Source organism: Daktulosphaira vitifoliae, unplaced genomic scaffold (genome assembly GCF_025091365.1).
Source record: "Daktulosphaira vitifoliae isolate Bord-2020 unplaced genomic scaffold, ASM2509136v1 Scaffold_1, whole genome shotgun sequence".
Classification (NCBI taxonomy): domain Eukaryota; kingdom Metazoa; phylum Arthropoda; class Insecta; order Hemiptera; family Phylloxeridae; genus Daktulosphaira; species Daktulosphaira vitifoliae.
The window spans coordinates 82,709,698-82,726,294 of NW_026099572.1; the positions used below are offsets into that span (position 1 = coordinate 82,709,698).

The window sequence follows — 16,597 nt, forward strand, 5'->3', positions numbered from 1 at the left end:
CCCCCCCGCTCAATACATGCAGACCATACTATTTATCTGAATAAAATTATTTTTGTTTTTGTACCTATACATGCGCGCGTGTCATTAACATTATATATATATAAACAAATTTTTATTGTTGCTTTGTGCCATATTTTTCGTTCATTATTGTTTTAAACTATTTTAAAAATTATTTTTAATTTTTCAGTTCAATGTACTTTAAAAACGTGTTTTTTTAGTTTTTTTAAACTATATTTATTTTATAAGTTAGTTAAAACAAATGCACACACACACACACACCATTAATACAACATATATACATATTTATTTAACTTTTTTAATATAATAATTTAAATATATTTACAAAACTATATATACAACAATTAATCTACACTGTCCATGTAGATATTTGTTCATCACAAAATTTATAAGAACAATGAGGTGGAAAATGTAAAATTAAATAATATATAGATGTACAATTACAAGTTCTTGAATATTTGATAACTTTACAAAACAAGTGCCTGAATGACAAAGAGATGCTGTGAAGCCATCGGGATAGCATACATTATAAAAAATAAATTTTAAATATTTTTTTGCTCCGAACAGCATCATTAAATTACCCGCCAGAATTTCTTTTGTTATATATCGGCACAGCTTCGAACGGTTGGTAATGCTTCCGTATCACGTACGACAAACTCATTATTCATTCTCCCACCAAACGCTGTGCAATTCCGAAAAAATTTCAAAATTTCAGGTATTTCCAAAAAACATAACACTCTAGATTTGTCCATGTATTCATCCAGGTGTTCTACATTATTTTCACTCGTTGGTAATTTTATTTTGAATAACTAATATTATTGTAATCTTATAAGTATATTTTGAACTAAAAAGTGATGTCCAGATAATAACTTACTTTGATTAAATACACGAACAAAAAAAAACTTGAAAAAGATACTAGAACGGTTTTTTGAATATATTCAATAACCTATAAGTTCGTATACGTATTACTTAAAATATATAATAGAACAAGGAAAAAAACGCTTTTCTGGGAAAATTACTTAGCGTGCTCGGATTTTCAAAAATTTTTTTCAACAAAATTTCTCGGTCACCAGACTACGGGAAAATTATTGATGAAGGTCGGAAAATTTTTGCTACTCGCCGGCGTTCATTTTTCATCGTTTTACGAGCTTTTTTTTTTCACACACTCGAGACCGAGCGCGCTGATCGAAATTCTTGCGACACTTTACGACATTAAAACGATTTTTTTACGATTCGCAATCATACCACGGCGTTCTGCACGTGCCGAGGATGTGCCAAAAATCCGAAATCAGACCAAAACTCTGGCGTTTGAAATTCATCAGATTATAACGAAAAATAACGATTTTTCTGAATATCAATAATATATATACGCGTCCTATTATATCTTATTATATAATAGAACAAAGGAAGAAAACCTTTTTGTGGAAAAATTACTTAGCGTGCACGAAATTTCAAAATTTTTTTTTTCCACGCGCATGTTTTTAATAACGGTGTTTCTTCATTTCTGTGCATATGTATTTCGTGACTTTTAATTTGTGTTTAAAGGAAATTTTTAGTAGATTTTATTATCTATTCAATTAATTAATAATATATGTTATTATTATTGTTATTTTTTATATAAATTTGTTACCTATTAATGTATATATTATAAATAAAAGTAATTACTTAATGCATATGTTTACATGTATATATAATTTTTAACTTTTAAAAAATATTATATTTATGAGAGACAACCGATTTTAACTTTTTTTTTTCTTAATATTGTAATAATTATTTAAATTATTTATTATTTAAAATAAATAATAGTTGTCATATCTGTAATAATACAAAAATAAGCAAAAAGGTGTTTGGGTATTTATTTATTGACCAATGTTGGATATTTGGGGATTTGGTCAATTCAGGAACAACGAGGTTCTATCGGGGTTGTAGAGTCCGAGGGTTTAGAACAATAAAGACAAGTAGATATAAAAAAAATTATTAAAATTTCTCTATAGAGGTATTTCAAATGACCTAACTGGTAAGTACCTGAAATTATACACTGAGGCAACGAAGAGACGGTGGCCATCTCACGAATACTATGTAATGTGATTATGCATAAGGTACGAACTAGTCAATAAAGTTTGATAATAAATATAAATATGTGATCTATTGCTTTATCATTTTTTACTCAGATTATTAATTCTAAATAATTGGGTTAATATAAATTTACTTACTTCTTTTATTTGGCTAGTACAAAGATCGTCAAGATTTGCGTAAAGAATTATACTGTCTCTTTTAAATAAATAAAGTGTTCACGCAAAAATAATTGTATGTATTGATATCGCTTTAAAATGTACCGACGACAACACGGGGTCACGGCTAGTTTGCTCAAAATAAATCAGTTAGAAGAATTCTGAATTCCTTATTGAATTCAGATCTTCAAAAAGGAGAGATAATGAGCCGCTCGCTAGCACGCTCGCTCACTGATGTGCAAGTAGAACTAAGCCTTTTTATACTATTTTAGCTTCGATGCGAAGCTGAGAAGGTATTGGTTTTACTAAGATGTGTTTTTTTTTTTTTTTTACTTTTTTTATTTTATTTTTTTTTTTATTTTTTTTTTGTGTCTGTTACCACTTTTTCTCAGCTCTCACCGAACGGATTTCTTTCAACGATACGTCAAAAGATCACAAATCGTATCTAGTCAAAGACATTACCCTTCAAAATTGAAAAAATTTCCCTCGTTCCCTATAAATGGGGGAAACCTCCAAAAAAATTACAAATTTAAAAATCGCTAATTTTCGAAATTTTTTCAATTTTTTTTACTAAAAACTGCCGTAACTTTTTCAAAAATATACATATCAATATAATTTTTTTTTTTATAGATGCTTGATGTCTTTACCTATTATTTGGTATATTTTTTTTTGTAAATTTGACCATTTTTCTGCCCACAGGGGGGGATTTAAAATGACAACTTTTTCACAAAAAATTAACTTTTTCAACTTAACTTTTGAAAATGTTCCGGAAGGTCTGACACTTTTATATATATCTTAAATTAAAGCTAATGTAATGTACTTTAATTTGAAAAAAAAAAATTTGACCTCTGGACTTGTCTTCATGGTGAAAACGGCTACCGAATGCTATTTTTGTGTGAAAATTTTCGATTTTATAATTTACATTTTTTACTTTAAAGTGCTATAACTTTTTAAAAAATGTATGGATCAATACAATTTTTTCATGAGAAGTAGTATTTATATACATCTTTCATTGGATATACTTTTTTTTTAAATCAGACTATTTCCCTATATATGGGGGGGCTTCAAATATAAAAAATGCATATAGAAAGTAGAACTTTTTCAACTTAACTTTTGAAAGTGTTCCGGAAGGTCTGACACTTTTATATATATCTTAAATTAAAGCTAATGTAATATACTTTAATTTGAAAAAAAAAAATTTGACCTCTGGACTTGTCTTCATGGTGAAAACGGCTACCGAATGCTATTTTTGTGTGAAAATTTTCGATTTTATAATTTACATTTTTTACTTTAAAGTGCTATAACTTTTTAAAAAATGTATGGATCAATACAATTTTTTCATGAGAAGTAGTATTTATATACATCTTTCATTGGATATACTTTTTTTTTAAATCAGACTATTTCCCTATATATGGGGGGGCTTCAAATATAAAAAATGCATATAGAAAGTAGAACTTTTTCAACTTAACTTTTGAAAGTGTTCCGGAAGGTCTGACACTTTTATATATATCTTAAATTAAAGCTAATGTAATATACTTTAATTTGAAAAAAAAAAATTTGACCTCTGGACTTGTCTTCATGGTGAAAACGGCTACCGAATGCTATTTTTGTGTGAAAATTTTCGATTTTATAATTTACATTTTTTACTTTAAAGTGCTATAACTTTTTAAAAAATGTATGGATCAATACAATTTTTTCATGAGAAGTAGTATTTATATACATCTTTCATTGGATATACTTTTTTTTTAAATCAGACTATTTCCCTATATATGGGGGGGCTTCAAATATAAAAAATGCATATAGAAAGTAGAACTTTTTCAACTTAACTTTTGAAAGTGTTCCGGAAGGTCTGACACTTTTATATATATCTTAAATTAAAGCTAATGTAATATACTTTAATTTGAAAAAAAAAAATTTGACCTCTGGACTTGTCTTCATGGTGAAAACGGCTACCGAATGCTATTTTTGTGTGAAAATTTTCGATTTTATAATTTACATTTTTTACTTTAAAGTGCTATAACTTTTTAAAAAATGTATGGATCAATACAATTTTTTCATGAGAAGTAGTATTTATATACATCTTTCATTGGATATACTTTTTTTTTAAATCAGACTATTTCCCTATATATGGGGGGGCTTCAAATATAAAAAATGCATATAGAAAGTAGAACTTTTTCAACTTAACTTTTGAAAGTGTTCCGGAAGGTCTGACACTTTTATATATATCTTAAATTAAAGCTAATGTAATATACTTTAATTTGAAAAAAAAAAATTTGACCTCTGGACTTGTCTTCATGGTGAAAACGGCTACCGAATGCTATTTTTGTGTGAAAATTTTCGATTTTATAATTTACATTTTTTACTTTAAAGTGCTATAACTTTTTAAAAAATGTATGGATCAATACAATTTTTTCATGAGAAGTAGTATTTATATACATCTTTCATTGGATATACTTTTTTTTTAAATCAGACTATTTCCCTATATATGGGGGGGCTTCAAATATAAAAAATGCATATAGAAAGTAGAACTTTTTCAACTTAACTTTTGAAAGTGTTCCGGAAGGTCTGACACTTTTATATATATCTTAAATTAAAGCTAATGTAATATACTTTAATTTGAAAAAAAAAAATTTGACCTCTGGACTTGTCTTCATGGTGAAAACGGCTACCGAATGCTATTTTTGTGTGAAAATTTTCGATTTTATAATTTACATTTTTTACTTTAAAGTGCTATAACTTTTTAAAAAATGTATGGATCAATACAATTTTTTCATGAGAAGTAGTATTTATATACATCTTTCATTGGATATACTTTTTTTTTAAATCAGACTATTTCCCTATATATGGGGGGGCTTCAAATATAAAAAATGCATATAGAAAGTAGAACTTTTTCAACTTAACTTTTGAAAGTGTTCCGGAAGGTCTGACACTTTTATATATATCTTAAATTAAAGCTAATGTAATATACTTTAATTTGAAAAAAAAAAATTTGACCTCTGGACTTGTCTTCATGGTGAAAACGGCTACCGAATGCTATTTTTGTGTGAAAATTTTCGATTTTATAATTTACATTTTTTACTTTAAAGTGCTATAACTTTTTAAAAAATGTATGGATCAATACAATTTTTTCATGAGAAGTAGTATTTATATACATCTTTCATTGGATATACTTTTTTTTTAAATCAGACTATTTCCCTATATATGGGGGGGCTTCAAATATAAAAAATGCATATAGAAAGTAGAACTTTTTCAACTTAACTTTTGAAAGTGTTCCGGAAGGTCTGACACTTTTATATATATCTTAAATTAAAGCTAATGTAATATACTTTAATTTGAAAAAAAAAAATTTGACCTCTGGACTTGTCTTCATGGTGAAAACGGCTACCGAATGCTATTTTTGTGTGAAAATTTTCGATTTTATAATTTACATTTTTTACTTTAAAGTGCTATAACTTTTTAAAAAATGTATGGATCAATACAATTTTTTCATGAGAAGTAGTATTTATATACATCTTTCATTGGATATACTTTTTTTTTAAATCAGACTATTTCCCTATATATGGGGGGGCTTCAAATATAAAAAATGCATATAGAAAGTAGAACTTTTTCAACTTAACTTTTGAAAGTGTTCCGGAAGGTCTGACACTTTTATATATATCTTAAATTAAAGCTTATGTCATATACTTTAATTTGAAAAAAAAAAATTTGACTTCTGGACTTGTCTTCGTGGTGAAAGTTGACATCAAAGTTAATAAAAAATTACGATTTTTGTAAAATAATTTTTTTTTATATTTTTAACTTAATAATGCTCTAACTTTTTCAAAAATGAACATATCAATATAATTTTTTTTTATATAGATGGTTGATGTCTTTACTTATCATTTGGTATATTTTTTTTGTAAATCTGACACTTAACCTGCCCACAGGGGGGGATTTAAAATGACAACTTTTTCACAAAAAATTTACTTTTTCAACATAACTTTTGAAAATGTTCCGGAAGGTCTGACACTTTTATATATATCTTAAATAAAGCTAATGTAATATACTTTAATTTGAAAAAAAAAAATTTGACCTCTGGACTTGTCTTCACGGCGAAAATGACTACCGAATGCTATTTTCGTGTGAAAATTCTCGATTTTATTATTTATATAATATTTAACTTTATAATGCTATAACTTATTGAANGATTTATATTATATTTAACTTTATAATGCTATAACTTATTGAAAAGTTTATGGATCCACACAATTTTTTTATGAGAAATAATATTTTTTAATAAACCCTTTTTCATTCGACATACTTTATCTTAATCGAGATATTAATAAGGAACCAGCAGATCAAGTAGCTTTTGGAATAAAACACCAATTTTTTTAAAATTAAACACTATCTAAAGATTTGCATCGAAGCGTTTATTTTTGATAGTGATTTTAATCACTGTCAGATATCATTATACTTGATCCAACTATACCACGTCACAACTGTGCCGCGACCCCCCTGTGCTGGGTTTTTTTAATTACCCCTTCATGGGTTGTTGTCGTCAGCGCATTTAGTGATTCTCAATTTATTGTATTAAATTGAACATAACATGATAGTTAATTTTAAGATAATATGTATAGTATACAATAATCAATTTAACATGTATATACATATATAATAGCTAGTGTACAACAGTGTATATGTTATAACAGATAAATAAATTATTTGTTCGTATACTAGTAATATAAAATACAGATTATACATTTTTCATTGATAAATGTAAGATGCGCAATGCAAAGTATTAGGCATATTACGACATATCATAGATTAGAAAAGAGCATATTTTTTGTTACTTTAAATTTGATGTAATTTTTATAAAAAAAACCCAGCACAGGGGGGTCATGGTACAGTGCTGATATGACATAATTGGAGCAAATATAATGATATCTGACAATGATTAAAATCATTATCATAAAAAACACTTCGATGCAAATCTTTAGATAGTATTTAATTTTAAAAAATTGGTGGATTATTACAAAAGCGATATTTATTTATATCCTGATTAAGATATGTATATCTTAATATATGTATGTATGTCGAATGAAAAAGGGATATAAATAGTATTTATCATAAAAAATTTTATTGATCCATATATTTTTCAAAAAAAATTAAGCATTATAAAGTTAAAAATATAAAATCGAGAATTTTAACACAAAATTGGAGACGATAGTCATTTTCATAATGAATACAAAACAAAAATCGTGCATCTATAAAAAAATAGTATATTGATTTGGTCATTTTTTAAAAAGTTATGGCAGTTTTAAATAAAAAAAATTGAATAAATTTCGAAAATTAGCAATTTTTAAATTTGTAATTTTTTTGGAGGTTTCCCCCATATTTACGTGGAACGAGGAAATTTTTTAAATTTTTGAGCGTAATGTCTTTGACTAGATATGATTTGTGATCTTTTGACGTATTATTGAAAGAAATCGGTTCGATGAGAGCTGAGAAAATATGGTAAGAGACACAAAAAAAAAAACACATCACAAAAAATCAATACCTTCTCAGTTTCGCATCGAAGCTAACATTTTTATATGAAACAAATATTTTTTTTTTGACCCTGCAACCGTACATTAAATTTATAGTCGTTTTTATCGACTTAATATAGACAAAAAATTAAAAATATGTTTAATTTTATATTCAATGTAAGTTAAATTCATATAACTCTTTTGTAAATTGGTGACCTTATCACTGGCTTCCACTTTTATCATTTACATTTTAGTTGTACATTTTTTTAAAAGTAATAACAGTGTAAAATAAAAATTAACTTCGCATCGAAGCAAAAAAAAATGTACCAAAAGAAAGTTTCAAATTAAATATTTTTTATGAGGAGTTGTAGTACACACCAACCTCTTGTTCATGATTTCAGAAAACGCACAAAATTAAAAAACAAAATAAATTACTTTTAAAAAATATTTTTTTAAAAGTTATACTAGCTTAAAGTTAAAATAAATATTTTCGAAAAGTTAAAAAAATCTACTCAATTGAGTGTATTATAAAATTTGATTATAATTGTAAAAATCAAGTTCATAGTTCAATTTAGATGAAACTAAAAATCTTTACTTTAGAAATTATTTATATAGCAACATGTTACCAAAAAAATTGCATTATTATAGAATGGTAGTAGCATACAAAAATATAGTAAAAAAATTAATCAATTACAAAGTAACATTTTTAATCTTGTAGTTGAAACCTATTATATCAAATCTAATTCGACAATAAATACTTAGTAAACATTAGAAATGAATGATTTAAATTGTCTATATGGAGAATGCGGGCTAAGTAACTTTTAATTGATAAAGTGGAATTTTTTTTTCAATTTTTGAAGGTAATATGTTTAACTAGATACGAATTGTAAACATTTGATGTATTGTAGAAAAAAGTAGGTCAAGTGAGAGCGGAGAAAATAAATGATAGTCACAAAAAAATACCTTCTCAGCTTTGCATCGAAGCTAGAATTCGATTTACACATTCAATATTGTCCAGGAAATCTGAATATTGATGATGCTCTATCACGTAGTCCTATTGGTAGGGATGATATGATTGTAGAACCTATGCCCCGTCTTATGATTCTTAAAATTCAAGTGCCACCTCAACTTCCTGACAACTTTACAAATATGTTACACTTCATTGGAATTGACCAGAGATTTGATTCTAAACTATTGAACGTTATAAAGAAATTATCGAAGACACCAGTTCCAGTTATATTGTCTAAATTTTATATTATTTATAATGATGTTTTATTTCGCCGTCGATCACACTCAAGTGACGATTGGTTAATTTTTTTACCATCTAAATGTGTCTTATCTACTGTTTTATCTATCCATGAGATGTACGGTCACGTCGGATCAAAGTAATGTATAAGTGCTCTCAAAGAATTTTGTATTTTTTCAAATATGGACCGTAAAGTCCGTCATATATTATCTTCATGTGATATATGTCAACGTACTAAACATCAAACTAAAAGAAATGAAGGTCTTATGCAAAGTATAATTGCCGAGTTTCCTCTTCAACGTGTTCTTGTCGATTTATACGGTCCTCTACCTATTGGAATAGCGTATCTTACATATTTGTTGTTCTGGATAATTTTACACGTTTTATTCGACTATATCCTTTGAAGAAAGCTACCGCGTTAGCTATGATCAATCGAATGACTAATGATTATATTGTCACTTATGGAAAGCCGCAGGTTGTAGTGTCAGATCACGCAAAACAATTTGGCAGCCGAATTTGGCAATCACGTTTGATTGAGTTAGGCATTTCACCAACCCACACAAGTGTGTACCATCTACAATCGAATCCATCAGAAAGAGTTATGCGTGAGTTGGGTCGATTTTTTAGAACATATTGTCATGAATATCACTTTAATTGGCCACGATATGTCCCCTATATTGAATGGGTAATTAACAATACTCTTCACGAAGCTCTGGATTTACACCAAACGAATTGTTTTGCCGTGATATAAAATCATCTCATATAAAGAAAATAATACAGTTTCCTCCAGGTTCAGACTTATCCAAAGAACAGAAATATATAATGGCCCGTGAATTGCAACTTTCCAAATCAAATCAACGAAAACTGCGTCACGATCGTGGTGGCCCTGCTATTTCCTTTGAAATAGGAGATTTAGTTCTCGTTCGTTCTCATAAACTTAGTTCTAGTGTAGACCGAATGATCAGCAAATTTTTTTTATTGTACGAAGGACCATTTGTAGTAACTGATGTTAAACATCAAAATGCATATGTTGTGAACGATCCAGATACAGGAAAGCTTCGAGGTACATTTAATGTGNAAAACGGGAAAGCTTCGGGGTACATATAATGTGATCTTTCTCAAAAAGTACTTGTCTCCAATGTCTACGTCTAGTCTATAAAATGGATTCTTTTTTAAATTTTAATTTTTTTATTCAATTCTTAATAATAATTTTATATGATTTCATAATCTCATAATGTATATTTGATTGATTTATTTCAATTTATTTTATTTTTTATTCTCTTTATGCTATTTTAATTTTGTTTTTCTTGTTTTTCTTGAAGGTTGAGGTCCACTTTGAGTGTTCGTTTTCTCTTTTTGAGAAGATTTGTCACGTTGTTTCAAACCTTCTCAAGGGGGGTTTCTGTAACGTCACAAATTCGAAGGTGGACCGTTTATGATTTTTTTGTTATGTCTACTTATTTATTTTATCGCGTGAAAGAACCTTTTTCTGGCACAGTGGTGTCAACCACTCATTATTTTGCCGCTGACCGCAAGATAAAGCAATAAAAGAGAAATATAATTAAAATCGAATTGTTTATCAGTATTGATCCCTTCCAAAAAGACTGGCCGTTATCGATTTGAGATTGCCGTTAGATCGGTGTTGACTCTTTTCTATTCTTTCTACTGTCATTGACCGTGCTAGGGTGCACACGTTTATTGTTTTATTGACATTCTTTTTTCAATGATGGAGTACAGCCGCCAATGGCGAACGGCCAGGTCTTTTCGATGACGCATCCAGACCATCGGATGGGTCTCTTCGGAGACCGGGTATCGATTTTTTTATATATTATATTTATGTAATGAGCTATATTTTATTAATTATTTTATTTCATTTTTATTTTATCGTAAATTAACTTAATTTTGTTTATGTGTGGAGAGCACGTGTTCCCCTTTTCTTCTAGCCAACGCTAGGGAGCGAGTGTCTAGACCGCTCCTGGTGTTTTTCATTAATTTCCGATTAACATTAACGGATGTGTTCCAATACCGTCCGTGATGTTTGTAATATTATTTGTTTTTTTTTTTTTAAATATTTTATTTTATTTTTATTGCCTTTATTTGTAGACATGGTTTTTGATGAATTCGCATTTTTGTCCATGTTTAACTTAATTTTCTTTTTTTTTTTAATTAAATTAAATTTCCTTATTAATTTCAACTGTAATATTTATTTTATTGCGCGAGTAACTTAATTACTCGCGTGTATTTTATCCCTATTTCTTAATCTAGACACGGGCTACGGTATGTTTTACATATCAATCACATACAACTTTGATTGTTATAATTGTGTTTAATAAACCACGAGGTATTATAGTAATTTATACATATAACGACATATTAACTTAGATTATACTTTTAATTAACTTAAAATTAAATTCCACCTATGGTCCGGTAATCATATCTGATAGGTGTGACACCTCGCCTAGGTGGTGGCGACCCTTGCTACTATAGCTAGTCGTTATGCAAATGGTAAACCATGATGTTGTTACAGGGCGAATTATTAAAAAAAGCCCACTTGCAGAATGGCGACCCTAGTCAGGATAAGACATAAATGTCTTTACTTACTTTTTCTCACAATAAACCTTTTCATTTAACGTAAAATAAGTTATTTCAGTACGTTATTTGACTTATTTGACTTAGTTGCATTTATTAAACTGAACAAGCTTATTTTGTGTTGACAAAAAATATTTTTCTTTTGGCAATTTTAAATTGATTAGAAAATTTTTTTGTTGATTATTAATTACCCTTATTTTAAGCCGTACGGCGGAGTTCTATTCCCCATTTTTATTTTGGATTTTTTTTAGAACAGCTCAGGCGGCAACATATATGATATTACAAATTGTTATGTATCTTTTGTTTGAACTTTGGGTTTATAATCAGCCTTTTGTTTAAATATACATTTTTCGTTTTGAACTTTTTGTTTTTATCCTATTTATTTCATATTTAATACAACTATACTGTCTAACGTCAAATCACAGTAATTAATATTCTTATCAAAGTTGACTTCTTTAAATAGTCTAGGAATAATAACCGGTTTATTTTTTTTTTTGTAATTATTCTATAATATTAATACAATTATTATAATTAGAATATTAATAATTATTGTGTATACCAAGGGCGTATTTAATGGGGATATAGGCGATTGCTCCCCTTGAACCAGCGCTATCAATATTCTTTTAGGCGACTTCTAAGAAATATGGTTCTAATAACCTTATTTTGATCATTACTTTGATTTTTACCAAAAACATTTCTATAGCATGTTTACCAAAGTAAAAAAAATTAAATACCTATTTACAATGATTTCTGAATACGCCCCAAGTGAATACCTCAGTAACAAACATCAACCTTAAACCAATACATTTTACTATTTTCTCTTTTTGAATTTTCCTGATTTAAATAATTAAATTTTTAATATAATTTTGTTACACTGATTCTGATGTAATATTTTTCTATAAAACACTTATCGTGCCCGGCGTAGCCGGTTACTCCTATCGAAATCAGTGGCCTACTTATGATGACGGCTCGATGAGGCTTACGCCCCAGATAGGCAAAGCCTTGTGTATTACTTAAAATATTATAATTTTAGTTTTAAATATGCATTGGTTATGGGAACTACAATTATGTCATAAAACATTTTTAAATCTGTCATGTAAAAATATATATCTACTCTATTTATTAGGTGAATCTAAAAGTATGGGCAACCATTGTAAGCACTAATATTATTTTACCCCTTCAATGCAACACGTAGCGTATAGGTACTTATAAATTATTTTAGATTATATTAAAAAGAAAGATTTTATTTAATAAAACAATTTTTTGGTAAATTTTTATCAGTTCATCGATTTTTAAAATAAATAAATGCATTGAAGGGTTGAAAAAAATAAATAAATTACAACTCAAAGGACAAATAAAAATTTTATTTGCACAACAAATTTAATCACTAATGTAATTTTATCCCTTCAGTGCATCAAAAACCATATATATATATATACATAATTTGAACACAATAAAGCTGATAAACTCATACGTATCTGATTTTAGTCGCCTCTCACAAGAAGAAATTTCTTATTCATATTAAAATTATTTTACTATATTTTTACTATATGTTTTAGCTTCGATATAAAGCTGAGAAGGTATTTTTTTGTGACTATCATTTATGTTCTCTGCTTTAACTTGATCTACTTTTTTCGACGATATGTCAAATGATTACAATTCGTATCCAGTATAAGATATTACCCTCAAAAATTGAAAACATTTCTAATTTATCAATTAAACAGATACATTCAGTGGTGCATATTGCTAACATTTTTGTCGATAATTTCTCGAACATTTATAAAAATCAGTCAATATCTAATTCAAATTTTTCACATCCAAACGATTCTTATGTTATCATTAAAATTAGAACATGTATGACTATATTTTATCAGAATTATTTTTTTGTTATATAAACTGTGTTCAATTTTTTAATAATAGCACCCACCCTAATCGTATAAATTTGTCTATTTTATTGATAACGAAGCGATCCCGACTAATACAATATTGAATCGGAGTACAAGAAACGTTTAAAATTAGATTTTTGCAGTTTAAGAATTACTCTCTAGGAGTCAAATTCGTAAGATGAACTACTCATAATTTTAATTGCGACAAAGGAATGGGTTCATAGGCCCTACCTTTGATTTGACACATTAAATAGACTATATGCCATCCGCGATCATCGTTACTGTGCATATATAATGCCACTTTATACGCTCCTAATTGAATTATAAAATTATGTTTAAATAGTATTGAAAACAGAAATAATTAAATTGGAATAAATTATAATAAAAACTTTTTATAACTCAAAAAATTAACGTAAAACATGTAAATTATTTAAGTTTTTAAATAAAAATGAATTATTTATTAGTATAAGTACTTATTTTTATGTATTTACTTTATTTATATTGTGAGTAAACCTAGTAACATAAATTGGATACTATATATGTCACGCAGCACATTTAAAATCATTATGAAAATTAAAATTTTAAACTATTAAGAAAAAATTTTGTTATACATTAAGAACACGAAGTTCCAATTAAAAAAACCGCTAACGTATTAATCTTAATGGTTTTGAAGAGATGAATATGAATATTATTCTATTTTCTTTGTTTTTTATAATTACTTTTCATTCAAATTACTTAGCAAATTGTACTACACATTCTTTGGATTATAGAAGGTATGTTATTGAAGTATTAAATCACTTATGCCATCAAAATGGATGGAAGTCAATGCCACATATACGTTTAAAATACCCTTCAGTAAAAAATAATGTAATCAACATAGTAAATGAAAAAGTTACTGTTCGCAATTATGAACAAGTATATCACGATTTAGCCCACGTGCTCAATTGTAGATATACCGAAATACTTTGGTACTTTGATACTATGATCAGTTATATAATAGATAAATGCTATATGGAATTAAACATGCCCAATTTTAATAATTGCGCTATTAATGTTTTTGATGCAGTAAAATATTCAGCTATCATGTTCAATAAATTATTTAGCGCCATGAATTTTATGAGGAGCATAAATTTAAAAAACATAAATAGTACAAAAAATAATCCAACCACTATAGTAGATGAGATTAAAATGGTTAAAGAATTTATTAGTTTAATAATGGTTCAAAGACCATCAGGATTACCGACAGTTGACAAAAAAGATATTTTAGACGAATTTTTAAAAATAAAAATATCCTATGACACTTTAGATTTTAAGAACATCTTACGTCAACTTATTTTAAAAAATAACATATTTACCTCTATAAATAAAAGCGATGTTCCGCAATACTTACAAATAATGTATGACGAAAACGCTTTTAATAACTTTAATAACTTGAATATCAATGTTGGTTCAATAAAAAAATTACTTCTAACATTTTATAAGCAAATAATTCAAGATGTATACGAAGATATTGGTTTTCCTCATTTATTGGATTATGATACACCTAAGTGAGTTTTGTCGTTATGATAATTAAAATTATGACTAGTGCATTATTAATCAAATACAGGGTATTACTCTCAAAATAAATACAATACTGAAAAAAAATGATACTTTTAGCTTCGATGCGAAGCTGAGAAGGTATTAATTTTACTATGATGTGTTTTTAACACGCTTATATTAGTTTCACTTGTATGTGTAGTGTGTGATGTGTGTCTGTAACTTTCCACGCGGCACGTGATATTATTCTCGCGTATCCCGTCGTCTAGACTAGACGTCGTAACGCATTCACCCCACCCCGCTCACCTATCACCAACAACACTAATTCTGTATAATTTTATATTTTTGGTTTTCGTACCCGTACACGCGTGCGTGACATCAATTATATATATATAAACAAATTTTTATTTTGACTGACCAATACCACCCGCATGTAATACGCCTTACGTATATACAGGGTGTAAATCTTTCGAACCATAGTAATGTATGGGCGAGTATCCTGGTAAAGTGTAAAATAGGACCTCGTTTTTTTTTTTTTTTTTTTTTAAAATTGGAGGAATTTTAGAATAACCCCCCTGAATTTCTCTAAAATTAAAAATAAATCATACCACAATATTTCCCGCAAAATTCTCATACAAATTGAATGGTCACTCGATTTTTTGTAATTTTTGCGCCCTGCCCTGAACTTTGGGTTCAAAGTTGGAAAAAAATTTCACATTAGTGTGACCCATCAATTTGTATTGAAATTTCACTGGGAGTCCTGTGATGTAGTTTATTTTTAGTTTAATCGATTAAATAACAAGAAAGACCGAAAAACCCACAAATAATGTGATATTTTTTTAATTTCATTAGTTTATTTCGTCTTTTATTATTTATTCAAACCGATTATAATTTTTATCATTGAAACTGTTATAAAATTATAAAATTTTTTCTTTTTAGGTCGGGAAAATAAAACAATTATAATATTGAAATGAATATTTTTAACTTTATTACAATAGGATAATTAGAAATAATTATTTTAATGTAATCGGCACAGTACTCTTTTCCGAAATTAATCAATAATGAGAATATCGTACATCACTGAGCTTGTTAATGTTTATTTAAATGTTCGAAAAATACTGTTCACTATTGAATAGTCACTTATTAAGTTGCACATAATATTAGATAACCTTTAAAATATAGCTTCTTTTTTTGTGCAATAAAAATGCATAAATATTACATNTTTTTGTGGAATAAAAATGCATAAATATTACATATTTGTAAGTTTTTTCGGTTTTTCTTGTTATTTAATCGTTTATACTAAAAATAAACTACATCACAGGACTCCCTGTAAAATTACGATACAAATTGATAGGTCACACTAATGTGAAATTTTTTTCCAACTTTGAACCCAAAGTTCAGGGGAGGGCGCAAAAGTTACAAAAAATCGAGTGACCACTCAATTTGTATGAGAATTTCGCGGGGAATATTGTGGTATGATTTATTTTTNTTGTATGGGGAATATTGTGGTATGATTTATTTTTAATTTTAGAGAAATTCGGGGGGGTTATTCCAAAATTCCTCCAATTTTGGAAAAAAAAAAAAAAA

At 27.6% G+C, this 16,597-nt stretch overlaps 1 protein-coding gene across 1 annotated transcript in view; it reads left to right on the forward strand.

The window, feature by feature from the left end:
- The first annotated feature begins 14,046 nt into the window (after positions 1-14,046).
- The window catches only part of LOC126896870 (uncharacterized), an 8,942-nt gene continuing 6,391 nt past the window's right edge, over positions 14,047-16,597 (forward strand). Inside the window, exon 1 of the mRNA XM_050670012.1 lies at positions 14,047-15,021. Coding sequence (XP_050525969.1) covers positions 14,150-15,021 — 872 coding nt within the window. The 5' untranslated portion in view covers positions 14,047-14,149. The remainder of the gene's footprint in view (positions 15,022-16,597) is intronic.